Genomic DNA, 19,498 nt, shown 5'->3' with positions numbered 1-19,498 from the left:
GATTGTTGTAACATTTACAATGAGGCAGAGAAGTGTGACTATATCCTATGCTATAATTGGCTAGCTCTTAGTTTCTCCCCACCCCCCCACCCTCTTTTACAATAACGTGTGGACACACAAAAGCAGAGATGTGTTATAATATTATACTTCTCCTAACACCTTCCTCTATTTCAATTTTCTTGAACTTCTGACCTCAGGTGATCTTCCTGCCTTGGCTTCCTAAAATGCTGAAATTACAGGTATGAGCCACTGCACCTGGATGGTTTGTTTAAATCTCTTTTAATAAACTATTCTTTCATAGAGAATTACCTGTTTTACCCAAGTTTCCAAATTTCTCTTCGATAGAGTTAAGTAAGTATCCCAGATTCCTTTTGTTTTTCTGTGGTCACCTCCCCAAGATAATTTTATATTTCTTCTTTATTGTTTGGCTATTTTTATATATGACCCTTTCCCTGCCCTGCACTAAGAAACAGATTTTGGATTTATTATTTCTTTTCTGTATTTATTAACTTCCATTTTTTATCTGTTAATCCTGCCTACTTTCCTTAGGCTTATTTATTGTTCATTCTTTCACTTCTTGAGTTGGACTCCTAATTCACTTACTTCAATCTTTCTTTTCTTTCTTTTTTTTTTATTTTAAAGATGTGGGGTACAATTCAGGGTTAGGTATACAAATGTTCATTATGCAGGTACCCTTGTTAACGAGGTGTGCCCCCCCTTCCCCAGGCAGACTCCCACTACTGCCAATTTCCCTGCCCCCCTCCTGGCAGTTTCCCACTACTGCCAATCATTCTCTTATAGTATTACCATAATTGTTCAAGGTCCGTTTATGAGTGAGAACATGTGATGTTCATATTTCAATCTTTCTTGCTCAACAATCGAGGTTATAAATTGGTCTCTGAACGACAGTCCAAGGTCTGATATATACAGTATTTTCATGGTTACTTAAGAATATTCTGAAATTTTAATTTTGCTCTTTGATTCAAGAATTAAGATAATATTTTCAAGTTTTCAGGTAGTAAGAGCTTTTGGTCTTATGATTTTATTTCTACTTTTATTGCATTACGATCCAAGAATACTGTTTCTACTATTCCTCTACTGAATTAATGAGGTACTCTTTGTTTTTCAGTGTAATGCAGTTAGCTCTGCCTTACTCTGTTTAGCCTTGTATGTTAATTATTTCTGTCTACTCCATCTGTCCGGGGCTACTCATGTGCTTGTCTGTTTCTTTGTATCTTCTCTAGCTCTCCTTTGTAAACGATGATGCTGTTATCTGGTATAGTATGATCTGCACTCTGCTGTGCATTAAATCTTGCAGACCATGATCCCTCCTGGCTTTCTGTCTGGGGACAGGACCTAGGGAGGACATCGCAGCTGTAAAGAACCAGTGGTTCTTACTGTGGTGTCTCTTCCTGCATCCACCATGCTTCATCGCCCCTGCTTTTGGAAATGGACCTACTCTGTAGATCTGAATTCTTTTCTGTTTCTACTAAAGACCGAGTATGCTTCCTTCTGTTCAACCATTTTCTCATAGCTTTTGGGTGACGTCTAGGAAGAGAAAGGGCGAATGCTGAGTTTATAGCACAATATTCAAACCAGAAGTTTCCCTGAGTTTCTGATAACATTTTCTGGTTTACACAGGCAGCTGTGGATCACTACCCCTCTTTTCCCTCTTTTCTCTATCCTTCTCAGGCAACAGCAAAAACAGCGGTTTACATCACCATATACACCATGTCTAGGAAGTGAAAGTAGCCTCCCTCCCCAACTTCATTCCTGCCCCACAACGTGCTCCCTAAATACACACTCTTATTTTTTTAAGTCGGGGCTTCACTATTGCCCAGGCTGGAGTGCAGTGGTGTGTCACAGCTCACCACAGCCTCCTAGGCTCAGGCAATCCTCCCATCTCAGTCTCCTGAGTAGCTGGCACTACAGATGTGTGCCACCGTGCCCAGCTAATTTTTTAAATTTTTTTACTTTTGTAGATATGAGGCCTTGTTATGCTGCCCAGGCTGGTCATTAATTCCTGGGCTCAAGCAATCCTCTTGTCTCAGTCTCCCAAAGTGCTGGAATTATAGGCGTGAACCACCCAGCCCCGGCCCACATTACTTTGAAAAGTGACACAAATGGAGTCATTCCATCCTACTTGTTTTCATCTAACAATGCACTGTAGATGATTTCCCACATAAAACATATTTGTTCATTAAATATTAAGTGCCAGTACTTTGCCATGTGCCTAGTACTATGTAGGTACTCTTGATTCACCCCTTGTCTCATGGAGCTTATTAACTCTAGGAAGATGAGAAAGACAATAGGAAACAAACCAGCAAATCAGTTGGAAAAGTAAAGACAAAACAGTTGGATGGAGTTGATGAGTGCTATGGAGAATAGAAAGATCAGGGGAGAACAGGGGTGGGAGGTGGGTGTAAGCTGGACAGAGGGTATAGCTTCACTGAGGAGATGCTACCTGGGCAACATCTTGAATGAGACAAGGGAATTTAGTATGAAAACCATATCATTTGGAGACATACTACTATCTGTTCCCAGTCAGGCAATATTGATGAAAATAACCAGAAGGATATAATAATAAAGTTATTCACACTGTGCGTCACCTAGAAATCCCTAAATTTAGTTATTATAATTCATAGCTGTTAACAGGTGGCGAGGAGAAGCTTCAATATGTAGTTCACTCTGTGTGATCAAAGTGTCAAGGAGAAAACAATCCTTAGGCATACATCCTTCATTTTTATTTTTTTACCCATCAGTTGGACAATGAGTGTCTATGCAAAAATCCCTAACAATATATTCACACTAACACAGAGCCAGAATGCTGGTAATATTCTGTTTAGTGGTAACTTTATAGGAAGAGGCAGTCTCGATGTGACCATAGGTACCTAACTGACCACAAGCTTTTGATTATTACACCTCTGAAAAAATGAGGCAAATGTTACTAAATAGGAACCAATAATGTAATAAATGTAAAATTAACCATATGTTTGTAACTTTCTTACCTTCTTCAAGGAAGTATAAGTTCAGGAGACTGTGTCTTGAATTTCACCCACCAGCAAATGGGGATCTGACAGCATTAAGTATTATATGACCATGATTTCTGTTATAATATGCAAAAGCTGTACAATGGATTAATAAATATTTGCATATTATAATTATTTATGTGACAATATTCAGAAAATGGTCCAAGCTAAATTTTGGTGTTCTAGATGACTCCAAAAGGGGTAAAAATGTTAGATGAAAAGAAAAACATACAGTCATTTACTTTATGGGATTTAAGTCATTGCTAATATATCTTTAAGCCATTACAAAATTAATTAAAGTTTTGAATTAATAAATGCTGTTAAAAGGTACCTCATTTGTAAGCAGTCTTTATCTGTATACTATTGTTCCAATAATTAATCAATCATCTGTGAGAACTGGATGGATGCAACAAGTATCTCCTGATAAAATGTTGTGGTCAAAAATTTTTAAGCTCTTGGAGTGATGAATTAATAATACAATTTTAGTTTCCTTTTTAAAGATTTTACTTAGAAAAGCATAGTTTAAACAAACTCCTACTAATTTTAACTTTGCCTTTTTATTTATTTTTTTCAGTGGGTGTCTCACTGTGTTGCCCAGGCTGGAGTGCAGTGGCATGCTCATGGCCACCGCAGCCTCGATCTGCTGAGCTCAGGCGATCCTTCTGCCTCAGCCTTCCAAGGAGATGGAACTACAGGTATGTGCTACCTGGCTAATTTTTTGATTTATTGTAGACACAAGGTCTTGTCAAGTTGCCCAGGCTGGTCTCGAACCCCTGGACTCAGGCAATCCTCTCGCCTCTGCATCCCAAAGTGCTGGGATTACAGGCATGAGCCACTGCACTTGGCCCAATTTTGCCTTCTAACAAAAAAAAAAAAAAAGAGAAGCAGTTACTTCAGATTCTTACCAGCCTCTTACTTAGCCAAAAGGTCGGAAGATCAAAACAAAAAACACATCTTTTTCTTATCTGCATACTAAATAGAACTGATAAATCCAAAATGAAGACCTACATGAACCGCTTGGTTTACCTGTAAAATAGCCACTTCATTACGGAGCTGACTTTCTTGTTTTGTGGGGAATCTCATCTTATCAATTACTTTAATTGCCACATCCCTTCCAGTCTTTCTATGTTTTCCTAAAAAAAAATTAAAAAAATAAAAAGTAAGTTGACAGCTCACACAAAATACAAAAGCTTTATTAGGGAATTGTCTACAGATTGAATTTTGTATGTATTTACTCCTTTATCTTTTTTTTTTTTTTTACTCATTTTGTTTTTTCTCCACCACTCCTTCACACATCTTTAATTCTAAGAAATTATATTTTCTCTTTATAATATTTGCCCTTAATAAAGGCAGTTTCATTATCTGAAACAGCAGAAAATTAGAATGGACTTGTTTGGTGACAAGTAATCTACCTTGTTAAATGACAGTTAATTATCCTGTTCTAGTCTTCAGAGACTCTGTCAAGATGGAAATATTACACGAATGAATTACTTTTATTCGAGGTTCACTGAATCAGCACAGTGACTTAACCACTTATACCAACACACTCTGGGTTCCTATATTCTAGACTCTAGATATAAAAGACTTACAAGGCTGAAGTCTGCAATAAATAGCTATTCCCTCATTCTTTAATTCAAATTAATTAGTTATCTTATACTTTAATTCAAATTAATTAGTTATCTTATACCTATTAAGCATTAGGCATTATTTTAGATACTACAGATTCAGATGTGGAAATGGTATTTGTTTTTAACCTGTATGTGATTTGCTGTTCTCTACATAGCTATTTATTTGAAAGTAACTCATCTGTCTCAAGGGCACACCTGTCTCAAGGGCACAATCATAAAAGTCTGACTCCTTGAAAACACAGGACAAATTTTGCATACTTGCATTTTTGCATATTTGATAAGAAGTTAAATGTCCTCTAGAGATATCACTAGTCTTAAAACCAACAAATCTGAAGTTGCAAATCACAGAATGTTATACATGCATGTAAAATCCACATGTTTTCTGGGTGACTGCTATATGCAGTCACATACTAGGTGCTAGGAATATGAAGAAACCAAGGCATCTCTTAGTCATCCCCCCAGTTAAGTTCAGAGGGCAGACAATAATATAAACCCAAAGTGTTGGAGATACTACGATAGATGGTTGCATGTTACACAGCAGGAGTACAAGGAAGAAGGATCTGTTTTACTTGATGCAGAGGTAGGGATGGGGTTAAGAAATTCTCCAGTGAGGAAGCCCTTCAGTTGAGCCTTGAAGTATGACTCAGTGGTCGCTAGAGGGACAAAGGGATGGAGAAGGAGCTGAGCACAGGTATGGAGGCATGTAAGTAGGACTGCAAGACCAAGCAAAGAGGGAGCTGTAGTTAGACAGGAGGCCAGAGGAGCAGGGAAAAATCACAGCAGCCTGGAAACGCCCTGCAAGGAAAACTGGCCCGAATCTGCAGCTGTAAGCCACATAAGGGTTCAATGTGAGGTAACACTGATATCAGATTTGAGTTTTCTGAAACATTCACTCCAAGAGGAGTATGAAAAGAAGGTAAGAAGACCAGAAGGCACAGGCCAGCTATAGGACTGTCCCAGTCTTGGTAAGGGATGACAAGGGTCGAACATTTCTTTTGTATCTTGGATCACAGCTTATAAAGTACTTTTATACAGAGTAGGTCCAATTAATATTTACAACCCCATGAGCTATGCAAATCAGGTTTTATCAGCTGCATTACACATTTGAAGATACTAAGGCACAGTGAGGGTAAATGATTCCATCAATATCGTAAGTCACAGGGCTGCATTTCAGATTCAGGTCTTCAGACTTGATAGGACACTCACGCCAATGGCAGACCAGTGGTGCCATTTGTGTTGGAAAACTAGTAGGGAATATACTTCAGTGAACAAGTCCACACAACCCAACATGAACTTCAAACCACCCCCACAATGTCTTTATGTATGAGCTACAAGAAGAGATAAAATAAGACTATTATGAAGCTAATTTTCTGATTATTATTTTTTTTTACTTTTAAAGTTTGTAGTTGAAATGAAGGATGAATACTCAGTTACAGTGAAAAAGACTTAGCTGATACAAGTTTACCTTTGAGAAAAAGGGTACTTGACAGAAGTGTGAGATGACAAAATAGCTGCCTAAATTTCCTGGTTTTTCTATGACATGTACAATATGCAAAAGGCTGTAAGTCATCACTTACCTCCATAAACGATGCCAAATTGGCCTGAGCCAAGTACCTCATCTGCAAAGATCTGGTAAACAGTACTGATGTCCTGTTAGGCAAAAGTAAGCTATAAGTTTTATTTACCTCTATAAAATCAATGTCAACATCTCTGACTTTCTTCATTCAAATACTTAAATACGTTTTTGTTTATGCTAGAGATAAATAATTTTCACAAAGTACAAACTAATAAAATACAATCTTTCTATGTTCTAGAAGAGACAAGTTTTATATCACATCTATTAAACTGCAAACATAATATATTCTGTAAGAAGCCTTTTGGAAAAAAATGCTTTAAATTAAAAAAACATTTATTTTGTAGCAACCTATAAAAAGTATATGAATAAAAAATAAGCAATGAAATTTTACCTACTTTACCATTAAGGCGATTTGCTATCTTTGATTTGGAAGAAAAGTTCAAAAGTTCAAATCACTGGAATTAGACTGATTTTGAAAGACCCATGAGAAGAGTATGGGTGAGATGAAATCTAACTCAAATCTACTCCTTAATCTTTCTTCCCTGCTCTTCCCTCCTTTCCTTTTTTGGGGAGGGGAGTGTTTGATACTGTCAGAATATTTCTACACTGACTTGGGGTATTAGAGTCAGAATCGCATGGCAGGTGGAATTGATGAAAGGAAGACTAAGTGGATCTCCACTTTGCAGACCCATGTAGAGACAAAGCCTCAGCCCTGCTACAAAGGGCAGCCAACATACACATACAGGTGTTAAGTTGTAATCAACATCCTAAGGTCTGTAAGAACCATTTTTATATGTTTCCCAACTTTAGGCAACTTTTGTTAACTAACCAAATGTTCGTTCTAATCAAACTAGATAGAGGGCATCCTATGTACAGACTATGACTGCTAGAAAAGGCTTTAAAAAAAAAAAAAAAAAAAGACTGATTCTGCATCTTTTCCCCCAGCCATGAATGGCTACACCCTCGAGTTTCCCATGGGATCATTCAAAGTTTGTGCTCGCCTGTTTTGGCATGCCCTTTTCTCTCCCCAAGAATATGATATTTATTCTATCTCCCACCAGGACAAGAGATTCAAATTTCAAATTGTATCTCCTTGAAATTCTCTATCTCCAGTAACACCAGATGTTCAGTCTTCATTGCAATCTTAGAAATCTCAAACAACATTTATAAGGTAGAGAACTATTAACAACTGGATATCCCAAGCAGAAGAGAAAGAGAATTTTATCAGAGAGATTCTATATGGCTGTTGAGCAATATCCTGGCTTTTCGTCCTTTTAATCTAGGGCTTGCCAAACTATAGCTAGTTGGAGGCTTCCTGCCTCTTTTTGTATGACCCCTGATCTAGAAATGATCTTTCAATGACCAGACAAATCAAAATAATACTGTGTGACATGTGAATATTAGATGAAATACAAATTTCAAGGCCATAAATAAAGTTTTATTGGACAATCATGTTCATTCATTTATGTCTTTCCTATGGCTGTTTTCTTGCTGTAGCTGCAAACTTGAGAGGTTATATATGGGCTACAAAGCCTGAAAAATTTACTAGTCATACAACTAGTAGTTATATATGGTCTACAAAGCCTGAAAAATTTTCTGCAAAGCTGGCCCTTTGCAGAAAACATCTGCTGACCTGTTACAAAACCCCACATCAGCTGTATACACCAGCCAACTTAACCCAGCCGCCCCTCTGTGCAGGTCTCACATTTCTTGCTTTCCTCTAGGCTTATCCTGTTCCCTGTACTTGCATGAAACCTTCCCCCCCAACCTGCATCCCTCTACCACGTCTGTCAAAATCCATTCCATCTCTTTAGGCACAGTTCAAACTGTACTTCCTTTAGGACAGTTTCCCTGCTGACCCCATAAGATGTAACGTCTCCCTTCTTTTTGAACTAGTCTGTAACTCTGTGATATTCTAATGTCACTTGTTCTAATGAAAAAGTTGGCTTTATTTTTGTAATTTTAAAAGTCTGCCGTAGTTTTCCCCTTAAAGCAGAACTCCTTAGGGAAGTTTTCACCCACAAAGTCTAGCCTAATATCTTTAGGCAAACTGCACAATATTTTGAGTTATAAACTTATTCCACTAATAAGATTTTCTTTTATTTTATTTAATCACCCAGTTTGCACATGTCAGCTATAATGATTACTTACCACATTCTCCTGGATCTGACAATTAGATACAGAGATACTAGTAGACAAATCTTCTGTAAGAGATAAGATAAAAGATCAAAAGTATTAGTATATGACTTAACAATAATCTTTACGGACATGTGACTACTCATGGTATCTCAAACTTACACAGGTTAGCACACAGTTAATATAATACAATTACATTTAAAAAATCTATCAACACACAACCCATCAACAGAAAGTTAAATAAAATATGATACATTCATACAAAGGAATGCTAAACATTTAATCAATGATTGTAGGGCTGTAAGTACTGAGTCAGGAAGCTAGCCATGATATATTACTGAGTTAAAAAGGAAGCTGCAAGATAGCAGTGTTTGAATTAAAAACAAAAATAAATATATGATTGCTTCTGGTGAATAGAAAAGGTGGGGTTTGTTAAAAAAGATTTTAGTTTTTATAGACTTCCATATTGCTTGGATTTTTAAAAATAAAAAAGTATGCATTACTTTCATAAAAAATTTAAAATCGGGCAAGCCTATATACTGACATTAAAATATACCTGATATATTTTAAATAGTGGATAAAAGCAAATTGCAAAAAGAATAGAACAGACCTCATTTTTTGTAAGAAAAACACAACAGTACAACAGATAGTATAGGCTTCCCCAAGCCCTTCTTGAATCAAGAAATATACAGCAAGCTGTTAATGGTTTTCTGAGGGGGTGATACAGGATTGGGGGTGGGGATGGAGGTTATATGTATAGAGTGAGAACTTTCTCATTTTATATTATACGTTTCTATAAAGTTTAAATGTCTGTATTACTTTGGTAAGCAAAGAACATAACTGACAAGAAGAGGAGGAAAGAGAAACATGAAAGGATGCAAGAGAACAGGAATTAAACAGCCAGAATGCTGGAGACAACTCAGAGACAAGACATGATGTTTCCTTTACAATTCCAAGTATAAAAATATAAAACTTAATTAATAAGAAAATGTAGGCAAACTATGCATCAAAAACAAGTAGCATACCTGTCACAAGCTCCATTTAAAAATACTAACTCAATATTAAAAATATTTTAAATAATTCAAGTTTTAACTATTAATGAGGCACAGTCTCAACAAAATGTGCCTAAAACTGCCTTTCAGTCATTTCTTTCAGTAGTTCCAATATTTATGTTCTTTCAAAGGTCTCCACTAACTAGCTCCACCCAGTTTTAACTTCTGTTGCTCCCCAGGGAAGTCTGCTCCAGACAAACTGTTATAAGATGGCAACGACAGCATAACAGTGTCATGTCGGTGCTAAGCACATTACATGCACTTATTCTTCTTCCCACTTTAAGAACTGTAGGGTCTAGTCACATAGCTAGTAAGCAACACAACTGGGCTTTCCTTCTCAAGAATCTTCATTATTAATTCCTTTGCAATTCTGCCTCTAGAGACTCTTAATCCTAGGGCAGAGGTCCATGGATGGGCTTGACAGGGTCCCTAAACCCTTGGAAATTATATATTTAAAAAATGTGTAAATGGTTGGGTGAGGTGGCTCGTGCTCAAGTTCAGACCTCACCTATAAAAAAAAAAAAAAAAAAAATTAGCTGGGCGTAGTGGTCTGCACCTATAGTCCCAGCTATTTGGGAGGCTGAGGCAGAAGGGTTGCCTGAGCCCTGGGAGTCAAGACTGTCGTGAACCATGACCATGATGCTGCATTCCAGTCTGGGCAACAGAGGGAGATCCGACTTGGAAAAAAATAAAGTGCAAGTGCCTATATTGTTTTTTGAGGTAACAGTCCTTGCTTTTAATCAAAATGACAAGGTGTTCTGTTTAAAACTCCCCACAACTTAAGAACCACCATGAAATATCTATTTACCTACTACCCTCACACCCCCAAATCAATATTATGCCAAACATGTACACAGTAATGATCCTCGTCCCTTTGATCATACTTGTCTCAACTAGAATGACACCGCCCTCTGCTGCTGCCATCTAGCTCTGCTTATCCCAGTGCTGAGATTCAAAGTCCAAATCAGGCTCCACTATGAAGTCCTGCTCAATCCTCCTGCCCTATCTAGGGTTTTAAGTAATGCAGTTCTTCTTTTTGCACTGTACTGCTCTAATGCTACCATCTAACACTTACATACGTAAATAGCTTTTATGACTTCTATATTTCTTTTAAATTCTAGCTCAGGGCCCAGCATAATACCAAGAACAGTTTCATAAAATAATATAACTAAACTAAAATAAACTACATTTGGAAAGTGGTTGATACTTATTTCAGTTTATTTTACTTTATTTTATGTTCGAGTGGGAGTCTCACTCTGTCGCCCAGGCTGGAGTACGGTAGCATGCTCACGGTCACTGCAGCCTTGACCTGATGAGCTCAGAAGATCCTTCCACCTCAGTCTCTCAAGCAGCTGGAATCACAGGCATATGTCACCACACCCAGCTAATTTTTATTTTTAATTTATTGTGGAAACAAGGTCTTTACCATGTTGCCCAGGCTTGTCTCGAACCCATGAGCTCAAGCAATCTTCTCGCCTCAGCCTTCCAAAATGCAGGGATTACAGGCATGAGCCATCACGCCTGGCTTATTTCAGTTTAAATATATTTTTTCTAGTGAATGAGTCAATGGGGGAAAAGTGGCAATATATTATGCAACTATTCACTTTAACCGTTATCCAATTTAGGTTTAATTATATAAGTTTGTTGGTGCAGAACATATGTTTTAATTGTTTTTAAATATTTGTTTTAAAATAGCATTTCTGACTTCATAGATTTCATGAGTATGATGTGAACTTTAACGCTATTATTTATATTCCACCATGAAGCAAATATTAATACTCATAGTACACGTAATCCAAGGAGACTTCATGGCTGCCAAATACTGCTCTCTATCTTACAGGTTCTCTTTCATTTGGTACTGACAACTCTATGAAGTAGCAGTATTACAGAGAGGTAAAGTGCTTGCCTAAGATCATATAATAGGTTGGTAGAGTCAGACATTTAATGTGGGGAGAGACTGACTCTGGAGCCCAAGCATAATTTTATAAGGGAATTAACTAACAGCACTGATTACTAAAGACAAAGCTTAAGGTGAGCATTAAAAACACACAATGGGGGTATCTTCTTTCAGATCCCCCCACCACTGTGGAAGCTTTTCTGTCTTCTTAATAAATCCTACTTAAAACACACACACACATACACATACAATGGAACACAACCAGACACACAAAATGCTTAAGAACCAAAGAGGAGAAGTCAGACAACAGCTCATTGCTTACGGTGATCTTTCCCCTGCCCCGGAGACGTGCAAACACTTGCTTGAGGAGTAACAGGCATGAGAGCCTGGCGAATTGCTTTTTCCCAGCTCTGTGCTACATCAAGTCCAACACCAGTGGCAGCAAGAACAGGATTGTGAGAGCTGTCTCCATTGTTTTCACCAACGAAGTATACCATAGTATCAGTGATGATTTCAAAACAGTGTGGGTTGCTGCCTTGTGAAATGTTTGTAAAATCTCGAGGGGAAGATACACGGAGAATTTCTGAAAGTGGAATTTCCTGAAGTAGAAAAATTAAGCATTGGAAAATATGAATACATCTTTGTTTTTATTTTTAAACATAAAGAACCGAAGATACGCATTTCAATTAATGCCATAAAGGCCAACACAAGTATGAGCATATGGACCAAGGCAAGACTATGTCAGGGTCTGCCTTAGTGAGCTGTGTGGCCAGCAGTGCCAAGGCAGAGCATGGGATATGGTAACGAAGCCGTGATTCCACCCTATGATGGGGTCGTTAGGATGCAAGGAAGGAGTGGAGTTAGGAGGGTAATCTACCACTATCTCCAACAGTTGTAACTTCTAGTTTCATTAAATCCACTCTACAACTGCTTCTCTAGTGGCTGCTGTCTGCAAGATATAGCCCAGACAGCAGCAGAGACAGCAGCAGAGAAAGCAGAATCCTGGTCAGCACAGGCTTCTTGAGCACTCCATTCTGGTTCTGTCCACTGGAATAAACTGCTACAATCATTTATGCTTCGTCTGCTCCCTAAGGCAAAAAATTTATTTTAGAAAAAAACCACTAGCTCAAAGCAAGCCATCAGTTCCCATTTTCTGAGTTACTGACCTAACTGCCACACCTGTCGTCTTGCCTGGTGTCAGTCTGTGACATGGCAAAAATGTGTGGAAATCCCAGCGAGGAAGGAGAAGAGAAAGAGCCAAAATAAGCTGCTAAAATACTGGAGCCTCAGGTAACGTGGCAGGTGGGAGGAAACTGAACACCTCACTGACCTCCCGTGGACTGGCGACGGTCACGGACTTCCTAAGAGTCTACTCCTAATTAGCATCCAGAAGGAAAGCAGTGGTAGCCTGACAGGCAAGCCAAAACAAAGCAGCACACTACAAACACCAAGCCTTGGGAGCAGAGCTGCTGTGGGGTAAAGTGGAGGGATGGGGACAGACGCTTTAACAAGGACCCTCACAGTGATTTCTAGAAACCATAGTAGGCAGAGTCATAATAGGCATATTTGAATATAACAGTTAATGAGTATTCTTTGGAAAACACATTATGCCTGTATCTTTTAAAATGTGAAATCCTCACCTTATAATACTTCGATCCAGATTCGTTTTGAAATAACGTTAGACATTTGCTGTCAAGTCTCCAGTAATGCCTCTTTCTCTATAAAATAAAGATTAGAAACTGAGGTTCAAAAATGATTCTGCTAAAGTACTGTGCTTTCCTTTTCCTTTCAGAAATTTGTATTTCTGTATAGGTTTAAAATTCATGAAGTTCAAAACTCTCAAAATATAAAAAGGATCTACAGTGAAAAGCATCACTTTCACCATCACTCACCCGTACACCAGGTGAACAATGTCACTACGTTTTTGAGAATCTTTTTAGAGAACTGTAAGCATGCACACATAAATTAAACACACACACATATATAAATATATGATTTACCCACAGGCTAAATTTCTAGAATGTGATATGCTGGGTCAAAAGATATGTACATATGTCATTCTGCTTGATTATGTTAAATTATTCTACACAAGATTTGACCCAATTTATAGTGCCATCGACAAAACACAAGAGTCCTCTGTATGCATACCCTCACTAGTATGTTATTAAACTTTTTGATACTAAAAAATAAAAACTAGTAGTTCAGTGTTTCAGATGATATTTCTTTTACTAGAAATAAAATCAAGCTCTTATGTGTAAAAGTCATTTGTGTTTCCTTTTCTGTGAATAAGAATATGAAGTGTGTTCATATTCTTTGCCCATTTTTCTATTGTATTATAGTCTTTTTCTTACCAATTTGTTGGCATTCTTCACCTATTATAAAATTAATTCTTGTTTAGAATGAAGTGAAAATACTGTATCCAGTTTGTCATTTGTTTTTACCATGTAAAATTTTATGAGATTGAATTTCTTGATCTTTTATTGTCCCCCCCCCCCCCCTTGAGAGCTTATAACATCATTCTTCCAAGGTTTCTTCTACTGGTTTAATTTCTTTACATTTAAATCCCTGATCCATTTAGATTTCTTATGTATAAAGTATGAGGTACACTGGGGTGCCAAAAAAATGTATACACATTTTAAGTGATGTATTATGCATTACTATATAGGTTTATATGTATTACTTTTCAAAGTTGAATTGAATGATGGTAGCAACGCATTTCAATTAATGCCATAAAGGCCAACACAAGTATGAGCATATGGACCAAGGCAAGACTATGTCAGGGTCTGCCTTAGTGAGCTGTGTGGCCAGCAGTGCCAAGGCAGAGCATGGGATATGGTAACGAAGCCGTGATTCCACCCTATGATGGGGTCGTTAGGATGCAAGGAAGGAGTGGAGTTAGGAGGGTAGTTTAGTTAAAAGATGGCATTAATCAAATGAATGCTAGTGTCACCACGTGACAGGCAGGACAGTCAAAGAAAATGGCAGAAGCATGGCTGTTGTTCAAGGAGCACAAGTTCATCTTGAAATGGTACTTAAAATTCAAGAATGTTGTGGAAGTACCACAACAATGAAGACGTGAGCATGCAACAGAGCCTCCAACACACCTAACAACTGATGCATTCATGATAGTTTGAGATGCATATCCTATGTGTGATGTGCACAAGGGAAGATACAGGAGGCCTCACACAGCAAGTCCTGCTGCTTCTGCTGTAGTGTTGGAAGAGTTTACATACTTGCCACAGAATCTACCAAACAATGTGCACAAGACAGAAATTCACAGAATAAGCATACAGTGCATTCTTAAAACAGCAAAATTATGCAAAGTTTTCATCCCAAGATTATTATTCTTAAAATGTGTATACATTTTTTGGGCACCCTCTATATTACAACTTTATTTTTTTCAACATGGCTACATAATTGTTCCAACACCATTTGTTGAACTATGTCTCCCCCTCTTGATTCGATTTAGTGCCTCTAATTAAATTCCCAAATGCAGGTATACTACTTTAAGTTCCATTTGGAAGGATATGGTCTATAAAGAAAAGAAAAAAACACATACAACAGCAGTCTATGCTGTTGTCACCACATAACCTTTAGGCTAGGAAATTTCTCTCAGTAACCTATTTAGCAAATTTCCAAAATAGTAATAAAATAGTGGCTACTAACATTTATTGAGTGCTTACTGTATGCCAGACACTGCTCCAAGCTCTTCTCATATATTAACTTATTTGGATTAGGTAGTTACCATTATGATGCCCATTTTACAGATGAAGAAACGGAGGCATAAAGAAACTAACTTTCCCAAGTTTGCAGTAACAGAGACTTAGGCAGCCTGACTCCACAGCCTATGTTCTTAACTACACTATGCTGCTTCCTCTAATCTACTGTCATTTCACTATTGTTCACCATTCCTCCTCTTTTCTAGATCAAAAAACAGCTTTCTTATTTACACTAAGTTAATAATTTGTATATTCACACTTAGTACACTAAATCTAGATAAAACCAAACACGTTTCCTATTTCTGGTGGTAAATGAAGCTAACCTTTCAGATAAAGTTCTAGTTTCTTCTGTCTTTATTTGTAGCTCATTGTGTTTCAAGTACATACTCTTGATTGTGGCACAATTCCAAACCCTTTTTGAATCTCGACTGCTCTATCAGTTTGTAGAGACAATACATTAAATATTCTATCTCTTAAAAATTATTCCCAAATGCACCTATAATTCCAGTGTAACTTTTATGCACTGCTAGAGAAGACAATGTCTTAATACATATCTCATCCTCATTCTGACTGCAAAAATGCGAAAAATAAAACTCATACCCAGGTTTCACGAACCTATGCAGATACATGTGATACTGACCAGGTTATCCCTGCTGGTGTAATGGACCATCCACCCCTCCTTCACCATCGTGCTGCTCTTCCTCTTTGTGTGCTTGATGGATTGTACAACCCTCATTAGTGGAATATTATTGCTTGTTGATGGACTAAAAAACATTCACAATTTATGATAAATACTTGTAATTTAGATTTTTGAAAATCATATAAATACTATAGGCTCATGAAGCTGTTTTTAAGATAATTGAGATGAATTTTTTTCAAAATATCCTAGTAAAACAATGGCTTAAGAAGAAGAAAATTAATACTGTTATGATGATACACAGTTGATTACAGCTTAAGATAATATGGTAAATCCTCATTTGTCATGAATGTTTTCTGGAGAGTCACAAATAAATAAGAAAACAATGAGCAAAGCAGAAAGCATCCTCCTGACTGGAAAATGTGGAGCCCAGGAGAGAGTCTCATTTGGGTTTACTCTGGAAGAGTTTTCCTACCCCAGGCAGCATGGTTAATGAGCAAATTCATAACAAGGCAAGATTTAAGTATACAAATACTCAAATTCATATGGCTCAAATGTCAAATTCAGTCAATCATGTTGTCAGCAAAAAGTAGCAGAGGATATTTAAAGGAAAATGATTTACAGATATTAAGAAAATGAAAAACAATGTAATGAGTCAAATCAGGTAATACTGAAACACGGGTTGAAAACTGAAATTCAAGGTATATGTGCAATATACATGTTTTGAAATTTGAGTCTCAAACAGCTAAGTATTTTCTTTTAAACTACGAAGTATTCTTGATTAGAAAACTAGTTAGGTTCTGTAATAGTCTCCAACTGGGTGAACATCAAGCTTTAGTAAATAATGATAATAATAGCTGTAATTTAATGATAAATCAAATTGAATAAATGACCACTCAGCTGTGTGAGGTTGATAAACAACTCATTTTCTCTAAATAACTCTGTTGCCAATAAAAAACAGGACTGGCCAAGATGGTGACATTCTGTTATAAAGCAGTATATCCCGCAGGCTACAAAAATTCAATTTCTATGAAAATGGTAGGATATTTAAGTTTTATAGACCAATAGCATTTTTATAAAATGTTAATAGATTAATTGTGGTAATATGAAAACTGCCCTCAATTTCCCTCACTATCGCCTTTGTGCAACATTCTAACATTCTCAGGAGTATATTCTTTTTTTTTTGAGTCAGGGTCTTAATCTGCTGCCTAGACTGGAGTGCAGTGGCATGATCACAGTTCATCACAGCCTTGAGCTCTTGGGCTCAGGCAATCCTTCCACCTCAGCCTCCTGAGTAGCTGGGACTACACGTTCATGATGGCTAATTTTTAATTTTTATTTTGTAGAGACGGTTTTTGGCTATGTTGCCTAGGCTGGTCTCAAACTCCCCCAGTCAAGCAATCCTCTCACCCTGGCATCCCAAAGTACTGGCATAAAAGGCATGAGCTATCATGCCCGGCCTAGAAGTATATTCTTCATGGCTGTTTCTACTATCAGGTAAATCTGCCTGTGTGAAAAACTGGTTGCTTTAACTGTAAGTTCAACACTGGCTCCTTGCTGTGGCTGTTCCACAACTAAGTAATATATCTAGACTATATTTAAAGTATTTTTCTTTTTTTTTTTTTTAAAAAAAACAAGGATTCTCATACCTTCCCATCTCCGGGGGCGGCACAGGTGGTAACTGATTTCAGAAATAATACCACATTGCATGTAAAAGAATTAGCCACAATTAAATTAGATTCTAAATTACATTTTAGATTCCATTTCAAAAGATGTGGCTTTTTCCTAATGAGATCCTGAATTGACCTTATATCTGGAAGTAGCTTGCAATACCGATATACGTGTTACCTGATTGTTTTAACGGCTTCTTCATCTCTTTCCACATCAAGATCAGATGGATCCAGGAAGAACATTTTATCCTCCGGGGGAGAAGGCTCTTCCGTGTCATCTAAGCCCCGACTACCATCACTACTCATGTCATTACTGTCAATGTCCATTGGTATATCTGCATCTGTTCCCAAACTGGAAGGTTCTGGCAAAGTTTCAAATGAATTTCAGAGTTTTATATTAATAGTAGTAGTTCATTACATGTGGGGGAAAAAAGCCTTAAACTATAAGAAAACATCTTTATGATTCCAGATAAAATAATTCTTAAAGAAAGTTACAAAATACACAAATCAGAAGGCATAGAGTCAATTAATTTGATTACATTCAAATTTTAAATTGCCATATGACAAAAGATACTACAAACAAGGTAAAAGTTAAGTCACCACCATTCTATTACGGTCAACTGATTTTTGACAAGAGTGCTAATACAAATTAATGGGAAAAGAATAGTCTTTTAAATAAATGGTGCTAGGACAGCAGAATATCTACATGCAAAAGTATGAAGTTGGACACCTTCCTTAAAACATATATAAATTAACTGAAAGTAGGAGCTAAAATGTAGGAGCTAAAACTATAAAGCTTGTAGAAGAAAGCATAAGAATATATCTTTGTGATCTTGGGTTAGGCAAAACTTTCTTAAATACATCACCAAAAATATAAGTGACAAAAAAAATTGAACTTCATCAAAATCAGAAACTTCTGTGCTGCCAACAGCACCTTAAGAAAATGAAAAGACAGCTCACAGAATGGGAGAAAATGTTTATAAATCATATACCAGATAAGGGATTTGTATTTAAAGAACTCAATAATAAAAAGATAAATGGGAAAAGGACCTGAATAGATATTTTCCCAAAGAAAACATTAAAATGATCAATAAGCACAGCAAAAGATGCCCAACATCACTAGCAAACAGGGAGATACAATGAAAGCCACAATAGGATATCACTTCACAATTACTATGATGGCTGTAATAAAAGACATGCAGTAGCAAGTGGTGGTGAGGATATAGAGAACCCACATATACTACTAATAGGAACGCAAAATAGTGCAGCTGTTTTGGAAAACAGGTCTGCAGGTTCTTAAAGTGTTAAATATAAGCTACCATGACTCCATTCCACTATGTATCTACCCAAGTAAAATGAAAACATATGTCTGCAGAAAAATTATACTGGAGTGTTCATAGCAACATTATTCATAGTAGCCCCAAAGTGGGTACATCTCAAAAGTCCATGGACTCGTGAATGGATAAATAAAATGAAGTATATCCTTGCAGAGTAATATTTTTTGTCAATAAAAAGGAACTGAGTATTGACATATGCTACAATATGGATGAACTTTGAAAACTACATGCTAAGAGGAAGAAACCAGTCACAACAGACTACATATTGTGTAATTCCACTTATATAAAATGCCTAGAATAGACAAGAACAAAAAAATAGAAGGTTGATTAGTGGTTGCCAGGGGCTAGTGGGGAGGAGAGGGTAGAGAGTGACTATTCATGGTATGGAGTTTCTCTTTGGGGTGATGAATGTGTTCTAACATTAGATTGTAGGGATGGCTGCATAGATTGTGACTATACTAAATGAATGAATCACAAGGAATGCAAATCATATCTTAATAAAGCTGTTAAAAAAGATAAAGCCACTGACAGAGTATCGTTATACTACATACAACTAGAAAAGGACTAGTATATGGAATTATCAACAACTTCTGCAAATCTATAACAAATAAACAATCAGAAAAATAAAGCATTTGAAAAGGCAATTAACAGGGTACTGCTTACACCTTAAATTACCAGTAAACATTTGAAAGAATCACAAACTCACAAGTAATCACAGAAATGCACATTAAAGCAATTATAAATAGTATTCCATATCCATTTGTCAAAAGGCAGAAAAGCACAAAAACACAAATACATGAACTATAAATCCAAAAAA

At 36.9% G+C, this 19,498-nt stretch overlaps 1 protein-coding gene across 1 annotated transcript in view; it reads right to left on the bottom strand.

Annotated features, from left to right (window-relative positions):
- PRKD3 (protein kinase D3) overlaps positions 1–19,498 on the bottom strand; it is a 61,334-nt gene that overhangs the window by 9,522 nt on the left and 32,314 nt on the right. Inside the window, exons 7-13 of the mRNA XM_008058678.2 lie at positions 17,523–17,706; positions 15,678–15,801; positions 12,959–13,036; positions 11,641–11,917; positions 8,385–8,437; positions 6,235–6,307; positions 4,056–4,162 (exon numbers count right to left, since the gene is read on the bottom strand). Of these exons, the coding sequence (XP_008056869.1) occupies positions 4,056–4,162; positions 6,235–6,307; positions 8,385–8,437; positions 11,641–11,917; positions 12,959–13,036; positions 15,678–15,801; positions 17,523–17,706 (896 nt within the window). The remainder of the gene's footprint in view (positions 1–4,055; positions 4,163–6,234; positions 6,308–8,384; positions 8,438–11,640; positions 11,918–12,958; positions 13,037–15,677; positions 15,802–17,522; positions 17,707–19,498) is intronic.

The sequence above is a fragment of the Carlito syrichta genome, unplaced genomic scaffold (assembly GCF_000164805.1).
Source record: "Carlito syrichta isolate Samal-C Ts95f unplaced genomic scaffold, Tarsius_syrichta-2.0.1 Scaffold90614, whole genome shotgun sequence".
NCBI lineage: Eukaryota > Metazoa > Chordata > Mammalia > Primates > Tarsiidae > Carlito > Carlito syrichta.
This window is presented reverse-complemented; position numbering and strand designations above follow the sequence as displayed.